The 14905-nt window shown below is 38.7% G+C and overlaps 1 protein-coding gene across 3 annotated transcripts in view; it reads left to right on the forward strand.

Annotated features, from left to right (window-relative positions):
- Window positions 1–14905, forward strand: part of DYNC2H1 (dynein cytoplasmic 2 heavy chain 1) — a 402215-nt gene that overhangs the window by 51739 nt on the left and 335571 nt on the right. For all 3 annotated transcript variants that reach the window (XM_038380308.2, XM_038380318.2, XM_043504200.1), the window contains 8 exons: window positions 2078–2301; window positions 3675–3790; window positions 4767–4966; window positions 5285–5549; window positions 5928–6135; window positions 9158–9287; window positions 10458–10613; window positions 12809–13068. In XM_038380308.2, coding sequence (XP_038236236.1) covers window positions 2078–2301; window positions 3675–3790; window positions 4767–4966; window positions 5285–5549; window positions 5928–6135; window positions 9158–9287; window positions 10458–10613; window positions 12809–13068 — 1559 coding nt within the window. The remainder of the gene's footprint in view (window positions 1–2077; window positions 2302–3674; window positions 3791–4766; window positions 4967–5284; window positions 5550–5927; window positions 6136–9157; window positions 9288–10457; window positions 10614–12808; window positions 13069–14905) is intronic.

A 14905-nucleotide genomic window follows, 5' to 3' on the forward strand; every position in this document is an offset into this window, starting at 1 on the left:
AATCCACTCACACAAATTTGGTCCAGTCAAGGGATTGGACCAAACCTGAGCAGCGCTGCAACCCCAGAGGTTGCAGTGCCTGGAGTGGAGAGCCAAGCCCAGTCAGCCCCACAGCACAGGAGCTGCAGGAGCTGCCACTGTTGACTGCGTGCGGGCAGGATCCAACCATAATCACCCAAGGCAGGGCTGTAACCAGAGTGGGTCAGTGACCCAGGGTGCAAACCCATAGTGGGTGGCTCTGGTCAGCCCCACGCGGCAGGTGAGGCCAGCCCGGCATGGCAGTGCTCAGAGAGGGAGCTCCACCTCCACCCTCTGACTCATCTTAACGGGTCACCCAGCCTGTTTGGGTTTGGAAACGCACCCTAAGAAACGGGGGTGGAGGTGGGCATGTGACCCCATGTGATTTCTCCCCCCCCATGTATCACCTCTGGTTTGGGATGCAAATATGCTTGATTGCCCCAGGCACTAAAATGCCTAGTTTTGTCTCTGCCCCAGGGCCTCCACCACCAGACTATTTATTGGGTAATGACAGGCCATAAGCATTTACAAATGGGTCCTGAGCCCAAAAAGGTTGAGAACCACTGTTCTAAGGGATCATTCAAGGTGAAATGCCCATTAACACTCCTGTAATCATAGGATAAATTATTGTAATAAGCCATGAATACAGTGTCTTTATTAAGACCATGATTTTTAGTGTCTAGCAAAGTTATGAATTTAAGCTCCCAGGCTTGTCTTTTGAAAGTTTTCTTTCTTGAAACCTTTTGTGCAGGGATTTTTTTGAGAATGAAGACTGACAAGTCAGATATAGAGTGAATGCTTTATGAAGTCTGGCTTGTAGTTGTTTATATACCACACACAAACAAACAACTACAACCAAGACTCGATGGGAACCCCATCCTGAAAGAAATCTTTCCTGAATCCCCTCTTCTGGCCTTCAAACAACCTCCTAGCCTCTTCTACCTCATCATCAGAATCAAGCTCCTCACAGACCTGGACGTACCAACTCAAAGTGGCACCAGACCCTACCAGAATAACAGAAGCAAAACCTGCAGAGATATCTCCACTTCTACAATGATCAACAACCCCCACAACACACCTTTTAAGATCCATGGATCCTACACATGCCTCATCCAGTGCACTAAATGCCCCAATAACAACTCTGGGTGGAACCAGATAATTACTATGCTCTCAGATGAACTCACACAGGAAAATGATAAAAAGACAAAACACCATATCACTTGTGGGTAAGCACTCTTTCACAAAGCAATCACTCTGTATCTGACCTATCAGTCCTCATCCTCAAAAGAAACCTGCGCACCACCATTAAAAGATGAGTCTGGGAGCTTCGATTCATAGCTTTGCTAGACACTAAAATGATCTTAATAAAGACACTGGATTCATGGCTTATTACAACAGTTTGTAACCCACTAACCCTCCTTTTTGTCCTATGACTACTGGGATGTTAACAGGCCATTTCACCTTGAATGACCCCTTAGCACATAATTCATCTGTTTGATCATGTATTTAGCTGTGACACTCTGAGGGCTTGTCTACACTACATGCTGGATCGGCGGGCCGTGATCGATTGAGTGGGGGGTTGATTTATCGCGTCTAGACACGATAAATCAACCGCTGAGTGCTCTCCCGTTGACTCCGTTTCACCACCAGAACGAGAAGTGTAAGTGGAGTTGACGAGAGAGCATGAGCTGTCGACTTACCGCAGTGAAGACACCGCGGTAAGTAGATCTAAGTACATTGACTTTAGCTAACTATTCATGTACCTGAAGTTACATATTGTAGATCGACCCCACACGGTAGTGTAGACAAACCCTGGGTAACTTTCCCAGAGCTGAGGAAGAGCTCTTGAAAGCTTGTCTCTCTCAACCAACAGAAGTTGGTCCAATAAAAGATATAACCTTACCCACTGAATCTCTCTACTATCCTGGGACTGACAAGGCTATACCACCACAGCATACAGTGATATTTTATAGTGTTCTAAGTACATGAGTTATTTCATACCTAAGGACATAGAGATGAAAATATTATCTTTATGATAATATATTGATTTTAATGCCAGGTTGAAATGGATCATAATTCTGGAATTTTCATCACTATGAATCCTGCTGGAAAAGGTTATGGAGGAAGACAAAAACTGCCTGATAACCTCAAACAGCTTTTTAGGCCAGTTGCTATGACTCGTCCAGACAATGAACTCATTGCGGAAGTTATTCTATATTCAGAAGGTTTTAAAGATGCTAAAACACTTGGCAGAAAGTTGGTGGCTATTTTTAATCTAGCCAGGTAAGCACATTCTGTTCCATTAATCATATTTCTGTCAATATATATCTTTTGTCTTTTGTGATGTGTAGTACTTCCCCCTCATGTTATGTCACTGTACCTTCCTTCCATTTCAGTCCATTCAGTACCAAACCTTGACAAGATTGCTATAGAAATCTTTAAGACATTGTTCCTGTATGTTTACTGTGACCTTTATGAAATGGACACTCCAGAAATCACCCTCGTAAAGCTATATACCATAAGCAGCGTAGAGCTGCTGTCTCAGGCCTATAGTCTCCTTAAGGTGTTTTACATTGAACAAGAATATCTTGTATTTGAATGCTACCAAACACAGTTCTCCAAAATTAATAATATTTAAATTTGTAAGAACAAAATATAGGTTGAATTTTATTGAGATGCACTGCTTTGTATGTAAGTAATGTAAGAATACAGGAACTCCAGTTATATGGGAAAATACTGCTTTCTTAAGACCCTGACTGTTTCCTTCCTTTCTTTTGGCATCTGGAATATAAATAAATGCAATTTTCTCTTTAATAGGTAATAAAAGTATTTAAAATAAATATTTTTCAAGTTCATATATGATACTTTTATTAATTTGTCTCTGCCACTGCCACACACACACACACACACACACACACACACACACACACACACACACACACACACACACACACACTCTCTCTCTCTCTCTCTTTGCTTTGCTTTTTTTCTTCTTCTGCTTCCCATTTGTTTGTCTGAATGGGAACACATCATTATTTTCCTGAGTGTGCAGTGCCTTCATAAAGATCATGCACTTGTGATTTTTGGGGGAGTAGCTTCCATCCAGATAACCACAGTGGCACTTTTTCATTTGTGTGCATATCGCAAAAACCAAGGGACCTATTAGAGGTCCTATTTTTTAAAAAAATATTATTATTATCTAGCTTTTGAAGAAACTGCTTCTCTGAAAGTTTGGAAACATTCAATTTCATGTGTATCTATCTCTGAAGTTCAAGAAAAATGGTACTGCATCTGGACATTATATTATTCTCTAATGGCTTTGATTTTCAAAAAAATGTCAAAAAAGAAAAGGAGTACTTTTGGCACCTTAGAGACTAACAAATTTATTTGAGCATAAGCTTTTGTCAGCTACAGCTCACTTCATCGAATGCATCTGATGAAGTGAGCTGTAGCTCACGAAAGCTTATGCTCAAATAAATTTGTTAGTCTCTAAGGTGCCACAAGTATTCCTTTTCTTTTTTGCGAATACAGACTAACACGGCTGCTACTCTGAAACTTCAAAAAAATGTATAATGTCAATTCCTCAATGATCAGCTACAAGTACTGGAGTTGCAGCTGTTACAACCTATTACAATACTAATATTTTAAAAACATAGGGAGCTTTTGACACCCCAGCAACACTATGATTGGGGCTTAAGAGCACTGAAGACTGCTCTGCGAGGATGTGGCAATCTCCTTCGTCACCTGAAGAAAAATGGAATGAAGGAAAAAAGTAAGCTTGGGTTGGTTTGCTTTTGATCAATCAAGATGTTATATTGAAATAAATATCTACAGCCTTCTTGTTCATTCAAGTACCAGGTGATATGCCCTGGAAGTATAGGAAGCTAGACTAATCAAAAGGATAATCCTCTGTGAAAGCTCTTTCTAATCAAAGCCTTCCCAAATAAAAATAACTAACTAAGTAACCCACAGAAACTCAGTGCACATAATTTGCAGCATTGAAAATTTGGAGAGAGCTCTTGCAAATGAAGTCTTAATTACTCTTGGGCTACCATATCTGATTCTGACTGAATATTGCTAACCAGAGCAGATACAGGATGGAATTTTATGGGATGGGAATGTTGTGTATTTTAAAAAAGTGTGTTTGAGTGGGTGGTGATTTTCTCTCTGTGGGAGAGTTGGGAGCAGAGGTTTAGCGTGGATGAGGAGTTTAAATGTTTGGGATATGAATATTCCTTCTTTGATGCTTTAAGAAATGACAGATCTGCTCTGACTGTTCCTGGGATTATCAGAGACAACCCTTGTTTTCCCATTAGATATAAAAAGCAAATAGCAAACAAACAACTTATAATCAACTTCAGGAGTTCATCTGTCAGTTGAAAACACACCGACAACATATTTTAGAGTATATCCCCTTCAAAGTTCCTTCTTAGCTGACTACTAACCAGTCAGGATAGAGCCTCTCCGCATATTAGGACATCTAGAAATTCCCATAATATATACTCAAGTCTGGCATTCATTATCATTTTCAAGAACCCAGTTATATACAAAAGTTGAGATGGGTGCACTTAGAGTCTGTCCTTTTGTAACCTAAGATTTAGAAGTTCTATATGTTACTAATGCTAATTTCCCACCTAAAATCATAATCCTTTGTGATGCCAAAAAACAACCTGGCATATTGCCACTATGATGTCAGGTGGTAATATCCCAGCTGTGGAAATAAATGTAAACTGAACTTTCTTTTGCAGTTAATGAAAGACATATTGTGGTCCAAGCTTTGCGCCTCAATACCATGTCAAAGCTTACATTTGCAGACTGTGCACGGTTTGATGCATTGGTTAAAGATGTCTTTCCTGGCATTGATTTTAAGGATGTAGAATATGCTGAATTAACCACTGCTTTACAACAAGCCTTTGAGGAAACCAATTTGGAAATTATAAACACCCAGGTAAATATGAAATATAAGCCAAGTTTAGATGTTCTGAATTAAGTGTGTCAGTGAGGCTTGTGTTACTAATCTATTCATTTTGATTTAGTTACTTTCAACCTTTTAATGTTTATAACGTGAGCCTTTGATTTGCTTGAATACAGAGATTTTTTTTACTCTTTTTGCTTCTGCACCTACAAGTTCCTAAAATAAATTTAAATTAAGGGAAGAGAATGAGAATATACAAAACCAAACAGGAATGTGTGAAATTGGGTTTAGAGAACAGATTTGATTTAATGCTGTTAACCTCCTGTAACCACTATTTCTTTTTTTATACAGATCAAGAAGGCTTTGGAATTGTATGAACAGCTATGTCAGAGAATGGGTGTGGTAATTGTAGGTCCGAGTGGTGCAGGTAAATCAACACTTTGGCAGATGTTAAGGACAGCACTTGGTAAAACTGGCAAAGTGGTGAAACAGTATACCATGAATCCCAAAGCTATGCCTCGACATCAGTTACTAGGTCACATTGACATGGATACCAGGGAGTGGTTTGATGGTGTGCTTACAAGCAGTGCTCGACAAGTGGTACGAGAACCGCAAGGTATGTCTATCCAGAAGTCTGTGTTGTGCTCAACGTATTGAAATAAACTTTCTTTTTTTTGTTCATATTTTGACAATATGCTAATTTAAAATTGTTGAAAGTGGCCAGTGTAAGATCAAAAAGGCTTATGGCAATACCATTGTCAAGAACCTCAGTTTGTAATTTCCAAGTTAGTGTAATATGAAATAAATGGCATGCAAATATGCATCAGAAGGTGAAGAATGTAGGGAATATTTAAAAAGGTTATATGTGAAGCGTATAAAAATAATAAATTATAATTGTCATAGAGAATGAAAAATGGTTAGAAATTTAGCAAGCCTTCATATTCTTTAAGTTTTTCCAGTGGATTTGTTGTTTTGTATTTTTATTTGTAAGTAGATGTTAACTCATGGATAATCTGCGATGGTGACATCGACCCTGAGTGGATTGAGTCTTTGAATTCTGTTCTGGATGATAATCGATTACTCACTATGCCCAGTGGAGAAAGAATTCAGTTTGGCCCAAATGTAAACTTTGTATTTGAAACGCATGATCTGAGTTGTGCCTCTCCTGCCACAATTTCACGAATGGGAATGATCTTCTTGAGGTGAGACACAAGGGCATTTGAAATTTACATAATTTATTTATCACCATAAATAGTTATTAGCTTTTTAAAACCCTATTGTGTCAGCTATGTTTGGCTGTGATAGTTAGTATATGACTTTTTTATATATATGTATATATATATGTATGTATCAGAGTAGCAGCCGTGTTAGTCTGTATTCGCAAAAAGAAAAGGAGTACTTGTGGCACCTTAGAGACTAACAAATTTATTAGAGCATAAGCTTTCGTGAGCTACAGCTCACTTCATCGGATACATTTGGTGGAAAAAACAGAGGAGAGATTTATATACACACACAGAGAACATGAAACAATGGGTTTATCATACACACTGTAAGGAGAGTAATCACTTAAGATAAGCCATCACCAGCAGCGGGGGGGGAAAGGAGGAAAAAACTTTCATGGTGACAAGCAAGGTAGGCTAATTCCAGCAGTTAACAAGAATATCAGAGGAAGAGTGGGGGGTGGGGTGGGAGGGAGAAATACCATGGGGAAATAGTTTTACTTTGTGTAATGACTCATCCATTCCCAGTCTCTATTCAAGCCTAAGTTAATTGTATCCAGTTTGGAAATTAATTCCAATTCAGCAGTCTCTCGTTGGAGTCTGTTTTTGAAGCTTTTTTGTTGAAGGATAGCCACTCTTAGGTCTGTGATCGAGTGACCAGAGAGATTGAAGTGTTCTCCAACTGGTTTTTGAATGTTATAATTCTTGACGTCTGATTTGTGTCCATTCATTCTTTTACGTAGAGACTGTCCAGTTTGGCCAATGTACATGGCAGAGGGGCATTGCTGGCACATGATGGCATATATCACATTGGTAGATGCGCAGGTGAACGAGCCTCTGATAGTGTGGCTGATGTGATTAGGCCCTATGATGGTAGCTTTGCACCTTTTTGTGCTTATTAATTTATTTATTGATATTATCATAGAAATGTGGGGCTGGAAGGGACCTCAAGAGGTCATCGGGTCCAATGCCCTGCGCTGAGACAGGACCAGATAGACTTAGACTGTCCTTGACAGGTGTTTGTCTAACCTGTTCTTAAAAACCTCCACTGATGGGAATTCAGTAACCTCCCTTGAAGCCTATTCCAGAGCATAATTACCATTGCAGATAAAACTGTTTCCTAATATCTAATGTAAATCTCCTGCGTGGTAGATTAATTAATTAACTATAGTTAATTAGCTATTACTTCATTTCCTAACTCCAGTAGACATGGAAAACAGTTGATCCCCATTCTCACTATAACATCCTTTAACATATTTAAAGACTGTCAGATCCCCTCTCAGTCTTTTTTCAAGACTAAATGTGCCAAGTTTTTTTTAACCTTTCCTCATATGTCAGGTTTTAAAACCTTTTTATCATTTATGCTGCTCTCTTCCGGACATCTGTATCTGAAGCCTTAATAAAATCAAGATATATCATGTCTACTGCTTCTCCCCTTATTCACTAGGCCAGGAACCCAGTCAAAGAAGGAAATGAGGTTGATTTGGCATGATTTGATCTTGACAAATCCATACTGGGTATTCCTTGTAACCATATAATCCTCATGGTGCTCACAAATTGACTGTTTAATAATTTGTTCCAGTATATCTGTATATGTATACATGTATGTATATCCAGTATATTTCAAGTTGCAATGGGGGAGGTTTAGATTGGATATTAGGAAAAACTTTTTCACTAAGAGGGTGGTGAAACACTGGAATGCGTTACCTAGGGAGGTGGTAGAATCTCCTTCCTTAGAGGTTTTTAAGGTCAGGCTTGACAAAGCCCTGGCTAGGATGATTTAACTGGGACTTGGTCCTGCTTTGAGCAGGGGGTTGGACTAGATGACCTTCTGGGGTCCCTTCCAACCCTGATATTCTATGATTCTATGATCTTTCCAGGTGTAAAAGTTAGGCTGACAAGTCTGTAATTTCCTTTTTTAAATTAATTTTTATGAATGGTTTCAGAGGTGTAGCCGTGTTAATCTGTATCAGCAAAAACAACTAAGTGTCCTTGTGGCACCTTAGAGACTAACAAATTATATGTATTTTAGGGGTTGGCTTTAGCACTGATCTCCCACTTGGTAAGGCAACTCCCATCTTTTCATGTGCTGTATATTTATACCTGCCTACTTTTTTTCACTCCATGCATATGATGAAGTGGGTTATAACCCATGAAAGCTTATGTCCAAATAAATTTGTTAGGCTCTAAGGTGCCACAAGGACTCCTCAATGTTTTTTTAATGAATGGCATTTTATTTTATTTTATCATAAAACTGGTGATTTCATTGTAATGCTAACTTCTGAAAATGTTCATTTACTCTGAGTAGGTGGAGCTGTCTGTATAGATGTTACCTGTGTTTGCTTATTTATCTCTGAAATCATCTGTTACCTTGTAAGCTACCACTGTACTTGAGACTCCTAAATGTCTCCAGTCATTCTCTTTGCACTTTACTGACTATGGTCCGTAAAGCCTCTTAGGGAAGGGCAGTTTTTTGCCCTACACCTTTCACCAAGTACCCCTTGTCATATCTTTTTCCCCTTTCTTTCTCTCAACAAAGGTCAGAAGTTTGCTTTCCCTGACTTAGAGAATGGATTGCTTTAAATTGCCCCTAAACACCATAAGACCCCCAAATATTTTAAAGAAAATGCAATTTATTAGAAAAAATGTAAGAAAATTGCACTGAATCAAAATTAAACCATTGTCCTTTTCTTGTAATTACAGAAATCTGAAAGTAAATGCACACATCTTCAGCTACTCAATCAGTTTCTCATAGTATTCGAGCCTTATTTTGAAATTTGACAGTAATATTCAAAATACTCTATTTATAGTTTACATCCTTTTTCTGCATATCTTAATGTTTTTTATTCAAGAGCATAAATTTTCTTATCCTTTTTTTACTGAAAGGCAAATTTAAATATAGAGAAGTTAAATGACTTTCCTAAAGTCATACAGTGGATCATTGGGAGAGCTGAGAACATGACTATTTTGTTTTTTTTTTAATCTGAAGTATGTCTTGTTCTAGTGATGAAGATACAGATCTTAATTCTTTGATAAAATCTTGGCTAAGAAACCAGCCTGAAGAATGCAGACATAACCTTGAAAATTGGATTGGGGACTATTTTGAAAAGGCATTAAACTGGATTCTAAAACAGGTGAGTAACTCACAAAGTTTTAATACCTTTCTGGCTTTTATTCAAATTTATGAACTTGGTGTAGACATCAGCCAGAATTTTTTAATGCGTTCAAACCTCTGAACTTGGTGTAGACATCAGCCAGAATTTTTAAATGTGGTCTCTAAAGTTAGGCATCTAAATAAGGGGTCTGATTTTTCAGTTCCCAGAGCTCTCATTGACTAATCATGGATTTAGGTATCTAAGTTTAGGCTCATAAAATTTGAAATTTCTGCCCAAAATCCTTAACAGGAAGGCATGTGCTTTGCTAGGCTTGAGGAAAATTTAACAACAAAGTTATAAGTCATTAAATAATTCTACATAGGCTGGAACCTCTGCAAGCTGTTCCTTACAGAGATTTCCCTTCACTTGTGCTATCTGCAGGAAAGGGAAATGGGCAGGATGTCCTGAAAACCCATGGATCCCAGATGGTAGTCTATGACCATGCATATAGACCACTTTATGGTGTTTCTGTGCTTGCTTTGTGCTTCCTATGGCTCCAGCATCCCTCCCTGGCTTCATACCCCTCACAACGGACCCATGCAGGCCTTGTGCTGCTGGCCTCTGTTCCACGGAACTTCCTTTAAAGAGGGATTCCCCAGTGCTGAGAGGCAATCTTGCTGTATTTCCTTGGAGAATCTACATAGCCTGATGGGGATTAAGATGTGTTTCTCCCATAGCTGTCTCTTTCCTCCATGCAGATTTCTACACTTGTTTGGGATCTAGGAAAAGGGGGACACTGTTGAGAAACAGTTGTTTCTCCACCCCTTTCTGTGGGGGAGAGTGAGATTCACACATGGAGGGTCCCTTCTGGACACATATCTCCATTGCACAATTGTACACATTTCTTTGCAGTCAGTAGGCTAATAACATCTGTAACAGAAGGATGACTGAACATAAATAGTAAGTTGGTTTGGCATAAGAGTCAGAAGTAAATATTTTAAAAGTATGTGATTGCAAATGGATCACCTCTTCTAGACCTGAATGGATCAAATTTTCTACCAATTTTAAAAGTCTAAAAGTGGCTCCTAATAGCAGTGAAACTGACATATTTACTTGCACCATAACTTATTTATTTTACTGGTAGAAATTTGTTTAAAGTTATATTATTATTATAAATTATTATACACTATTATAAATTCAAATTTACAGAATGACTATGTGGTAGAAACAAGTTTAGTTGGCACTGTGATGAATGGGTTGTCTCATCTCCGTGGGTGCACTGATCGTGGACAATTTATTATTAGCTTAATGCGGGGTCTTGGTGGAAATCTCAACATGAAATCACGACTAGAATTTACAAAAGAGGTAATACTTTTTTTCTATCTTATCTCAAACTACTAGATGAATAAAACAGAAATTTTGATTTTGCTATGGTTTAAGAGTATAAAAGTACAATAAGAGTTAGTCCCTCCCTTACTGAGTTTATAATCTAATTTGAGATTGGATGGAGGAAAATAGATCAACCATAGGGAGGCAGATTTGTGTGTCATTGGTAGACAGATGGTAGTCAAATCCATGAGAGTGGCCAAGATAACTTATAGATAAGGTGCAAAGAAAGAAGGGAACAAAGGATGGAGCCCTGTGGGAAGCCCATGGAAATGGGGAGAACGGAAGAGGAAGAGAATCCATCCAATGAGACTTTGAAGGTGCCATCACTGAGGTAGGACGAGAATTGCGAGAGGATGAGTTCACAAAAGACAAAGGGTTATAGAATTTCTAGAACTGGGGAGTGATCAAGGATGTTGAATGCCACTGAGAGGTCAAGGAGGATGAATAAGGAGCACAGGTTCTGAAATTTAGCCATGGATGCACATGAGTAACTTAACTCACGAGTTGTCCCATTGATGTTAATTAGACTACTCATATTAGTAAAGTTTCTCATGTGTATAAGTGCTTACAAAATTGGGCCCTAAATTAATTCTGATGATATTATATAGTTTTGTTACAAATTATGCATTTGTATTTTTTGGAAGATGAGGAAGGTTTTTAGTCAGGAGCATTACAGAAGCACCTGCCACAACATCACTTGTGGCAAACTGGGGCCATAGGATATCGAACTGCTGATTAAATATTTCATTCCTCCCAGCCCTTCAACATGTGGAAATGATCATAATTTCTTTTAAAAAAATAAGTGGGTATACTGTTGCCTCCCAAAAGAGTTTATCCATATGTACATACTTCAAAACATTCTTAGTCCCATTCCTCCTTAAATTTCCATTTCTTTTATCACAAACATATTCCATTTTATTATAGGTGGAGCTGGTTCATCACCTACCCTTAAAGTTGCCTAACATTTTCTATTACAGAACTCAGTTGCTTTTATCTTTGACAAACATCACCTGAAATTTTCGGTATTGGGTGTTTGTCTAAGGCTGATTTCTTGTGGGAAAGTTTCAGCTAAAGTAATTCCGTCATTTCTGAGGATGAGATTATGTGTCTTTTTCCATGTTAAAATCATTCTTACAGTTGTTTCAATAAGGCCTAATACCGCTAAACTTACTACTTCCATGACTTGAAATTTGGCAAGGGGCATCACCCTGATGACAGGGATGTGCCTTTTGTCATCCCCATGAAAATTTGCCCAAATTTGGCCAAACTGTAAGCCTCCAAAATATCTCGGTTCTCATGTTCAATAGAGAGAGAATTGTTGGAATTTGCAGATACATTTGCTGAAGATTCTGTGTGTACTGGGCATGCTGCAGCCCAAGGCTGTGATACTAAGCAGGACTTTCCCTTAACAGCCCATAATTCCCCTTGTTAGGACAGTATAGTTTGTGCAGCCACATTTTTTTAGCCCAGGATAACATGAAGTGATTTAAGATTGTATAAATTCTAAGTAAATCCTCACACACAGAGAGACAGTTTCATTCATATCTTAAAAGTATTAGGAACAAAAACGATGACTGTGAGCGGTAGGCGTTCCTACCAGACCGCAAAATAAGAAAAAGAAAAAAGTTACTTTAAAAGAAAGAAACAGTTACCTCTTCAGGCAGCCTTAATTCTGGAATTTCTTAACTTTTAAGTTTTGTTTACAGTTGACTACTAATTGTGTGTGCTTCATTTTCTCTCTACTCAGTGTGAGAAGTCTGTGGCTACATTTGTGTGCTCATAAGTGCTACATGAGTTCTTATGACTGCAACTGAAGTCAGTAGGAACTGTATTTTGAACCTACTAAGTACTTTGTAAAGTCAGGCCCTCAGTGTCTCAAGGAAATGAATGAGGAAATTTATTCCATGAGGTCTAGCGCCACACATCGAATGAAAAATAAATATTGGATAAGCACACATTCACTAACTATGCAATGTATACGCACAATGGGATTGAATTAAGGTTGCATAGGCAACCTTAATATTTGCATTTCCTAATTTTTGAGTTCTTGACTTTGCAAATTTACTATTCTTTTAACATAATTTTTTGGATGTAATTATAGTTATTGTTTTGTTATTAGGAATGCAGATTTTTAACAGCTTAATTGTTATTCTTTTAAAATTTTTGTAAAGATTTTTAATTGGGCACGAGAATCTCCGCCAGATCCCAGGAAGCCACTGGACACATATTATGATGCTGACACTGGACATTTAATGTCATATCAACTGAAAAAACCTATACATTTGACTGCTGATGACTTTAGTAATCCCCGAACACTTCCTGTCATTCAAACCCCAAGCATGCAGAGAGGTTTAGATTACTTCAGACCATGGCTAGACTTTGACAATAAGCAGCCATTTCTTCTTGTTGGGCCTGAAGGATGTGGAAAGGGGTAAGTTTTGTTTTGTTTTGTTTTGTTTTTTGTTTTAACTGTTTTAATCTAATTTTTCTAAGTTTGGTGATAAGTTTTGGAACATTTTTGCATAGTGAAGGTTTCTGCTCAATTGATAAAGTTGTTTCTTTAGATGAAATACTAATAGAACCATTTGAAATGTTCTTTGACACATCTGTCACTAAAAAATTAGTAACATCAATCTCAGTCTGTGTGTGTGTTTGTCCAGCATCTATTACAATGGGATGCTGGTTCTGATTGGAGCTTGGTGCTAATGGAATGCAAATAATAAATGATACATACTTGTGGTTGGTGGGGGCCCACTTATTCACTACCAGAACATTGTTTAAGTTACTTTCTTCTCTGACTCTAACAGAGTCCTTCCTCTGCTTGGGGTGTACTCAGGGTGTTTAAGAGTGTCTCTCTCTCTCTCTCTCTCTCTAATTAAAAGTTCCTTTCCCCTGCTCCTTGTGACTAACAAAACATTATTACCCTGTTTATGTATCTCTTTCAGCTCAGTACAGGTGCTCTTTCTCAAGCACGAAGTGTGGATACTGCTTGACCAGATGAGGCTCCATTACTTCCCCATTTACAGAGACCAGTTGGTCATATGCATGGCTCAGTGTAGGGTCCCTTTTCTATGCCTGCACAAAATACCCATCCTGTAGGAGTGCGTCCACATCCAGATAACCTCTTCCTCTCCTGAAGGGGATGACAGTTATTTTCCTTATGACAGAAAAAATCATGTTACTTCTATATAAATTTATGGTATGCCTACATCTTGAATACTGTGTGCAGATGTGGCTGCTCCATCTCAAAAAAGATATATTGGAATTGGAAAAAGTTCAGAAAAGGGCAACAAAAATGATTAGGAGTATGGAACAGCCTCTCTATGAGGAGAGATTAATAAGACTGGGACATTTCAGCTTGGAAAAGAGACAGTTAAGGGGAGATATGATTGGGGTCTTATAAAATCATGACTGGTGTAGAGAAAGTAGATAAAGTGTTGTTTACTCCTTCTCATAACACAAAAACTAGGGCTCACTAAATGAAATGAATAGGCAGCAGGTTTAAAACAATAAAAGGAAGTATTTGTTCACACAACGCCCAGTCAACCTGTGGAACTCCTTGCCAGAGGATGTTGTGAAGGCCAAGACCATAACAGGGTTCAAAAAAGAACTAAATAACTTCATAGGTCCATCAATGGCTATTAGCAAGGATGGGCAGGAATGATGTCCCTAGCTTCTATTTGCCAGAAGCTGAGAATGAGCGACAGGGGATGGATCACTTGATGGTTATCTGTTCTATTCATTCCCTCTGGGTCACCTGGCACTGGCCATTGTCAGAAGACAGCATACTGGGCTAGATGGACCTTTGGTCTGACCCAGTAGGGCCGTTCTTATATTCTTATTCCCTCCTCAGGGTCTTCCAATTCCCAAAGGTTTACTAGGCTTTCGGGTCACTCTGTAATGATCAACTAGGATCCCTGTTTGCTGGGCCAGCCTGTTCATTAATCACTTGCTAAAAAAATGGCCAGTGCCGGTCTCCCATTATGGGATACTCCAATTTCTCCACCAGTGGTACAGCTGTCACCTTGGTACATGTCCCCACAGTCAGCTGTAAACATTGGCTAGGATAGGTTTTCACTTTGCCATGTATACACTGTAGATGAAATCAGCCTTTGAGGGTGTCGTCATCTCTTGTGAAGGAGACTTGGACCACTGTCTGACTACAGACAGAGTCCAAGTCCTTGAACTCTTTTCCCTTGGACCATCACCAGCATCATCAACTTGGGAAATGGTGTTTTCCATGAATGAGTTTCTGCAGTCCAGCCCTG

Source organism: Dermochelys coriacea, chromosome 1 (assembly GCF_009764565.3).
Source record: "Dermochelys coriacea isolate rDerCor1 chromosome 1, rDerCor1.pri.v4, whole genome shotgun sequence".
Lineage (NCBI taxonomy): Eukaryota > Metazoa > Chordata > Testudines > Dermochelyidae > Dermochelys > Dermochelys coriacea.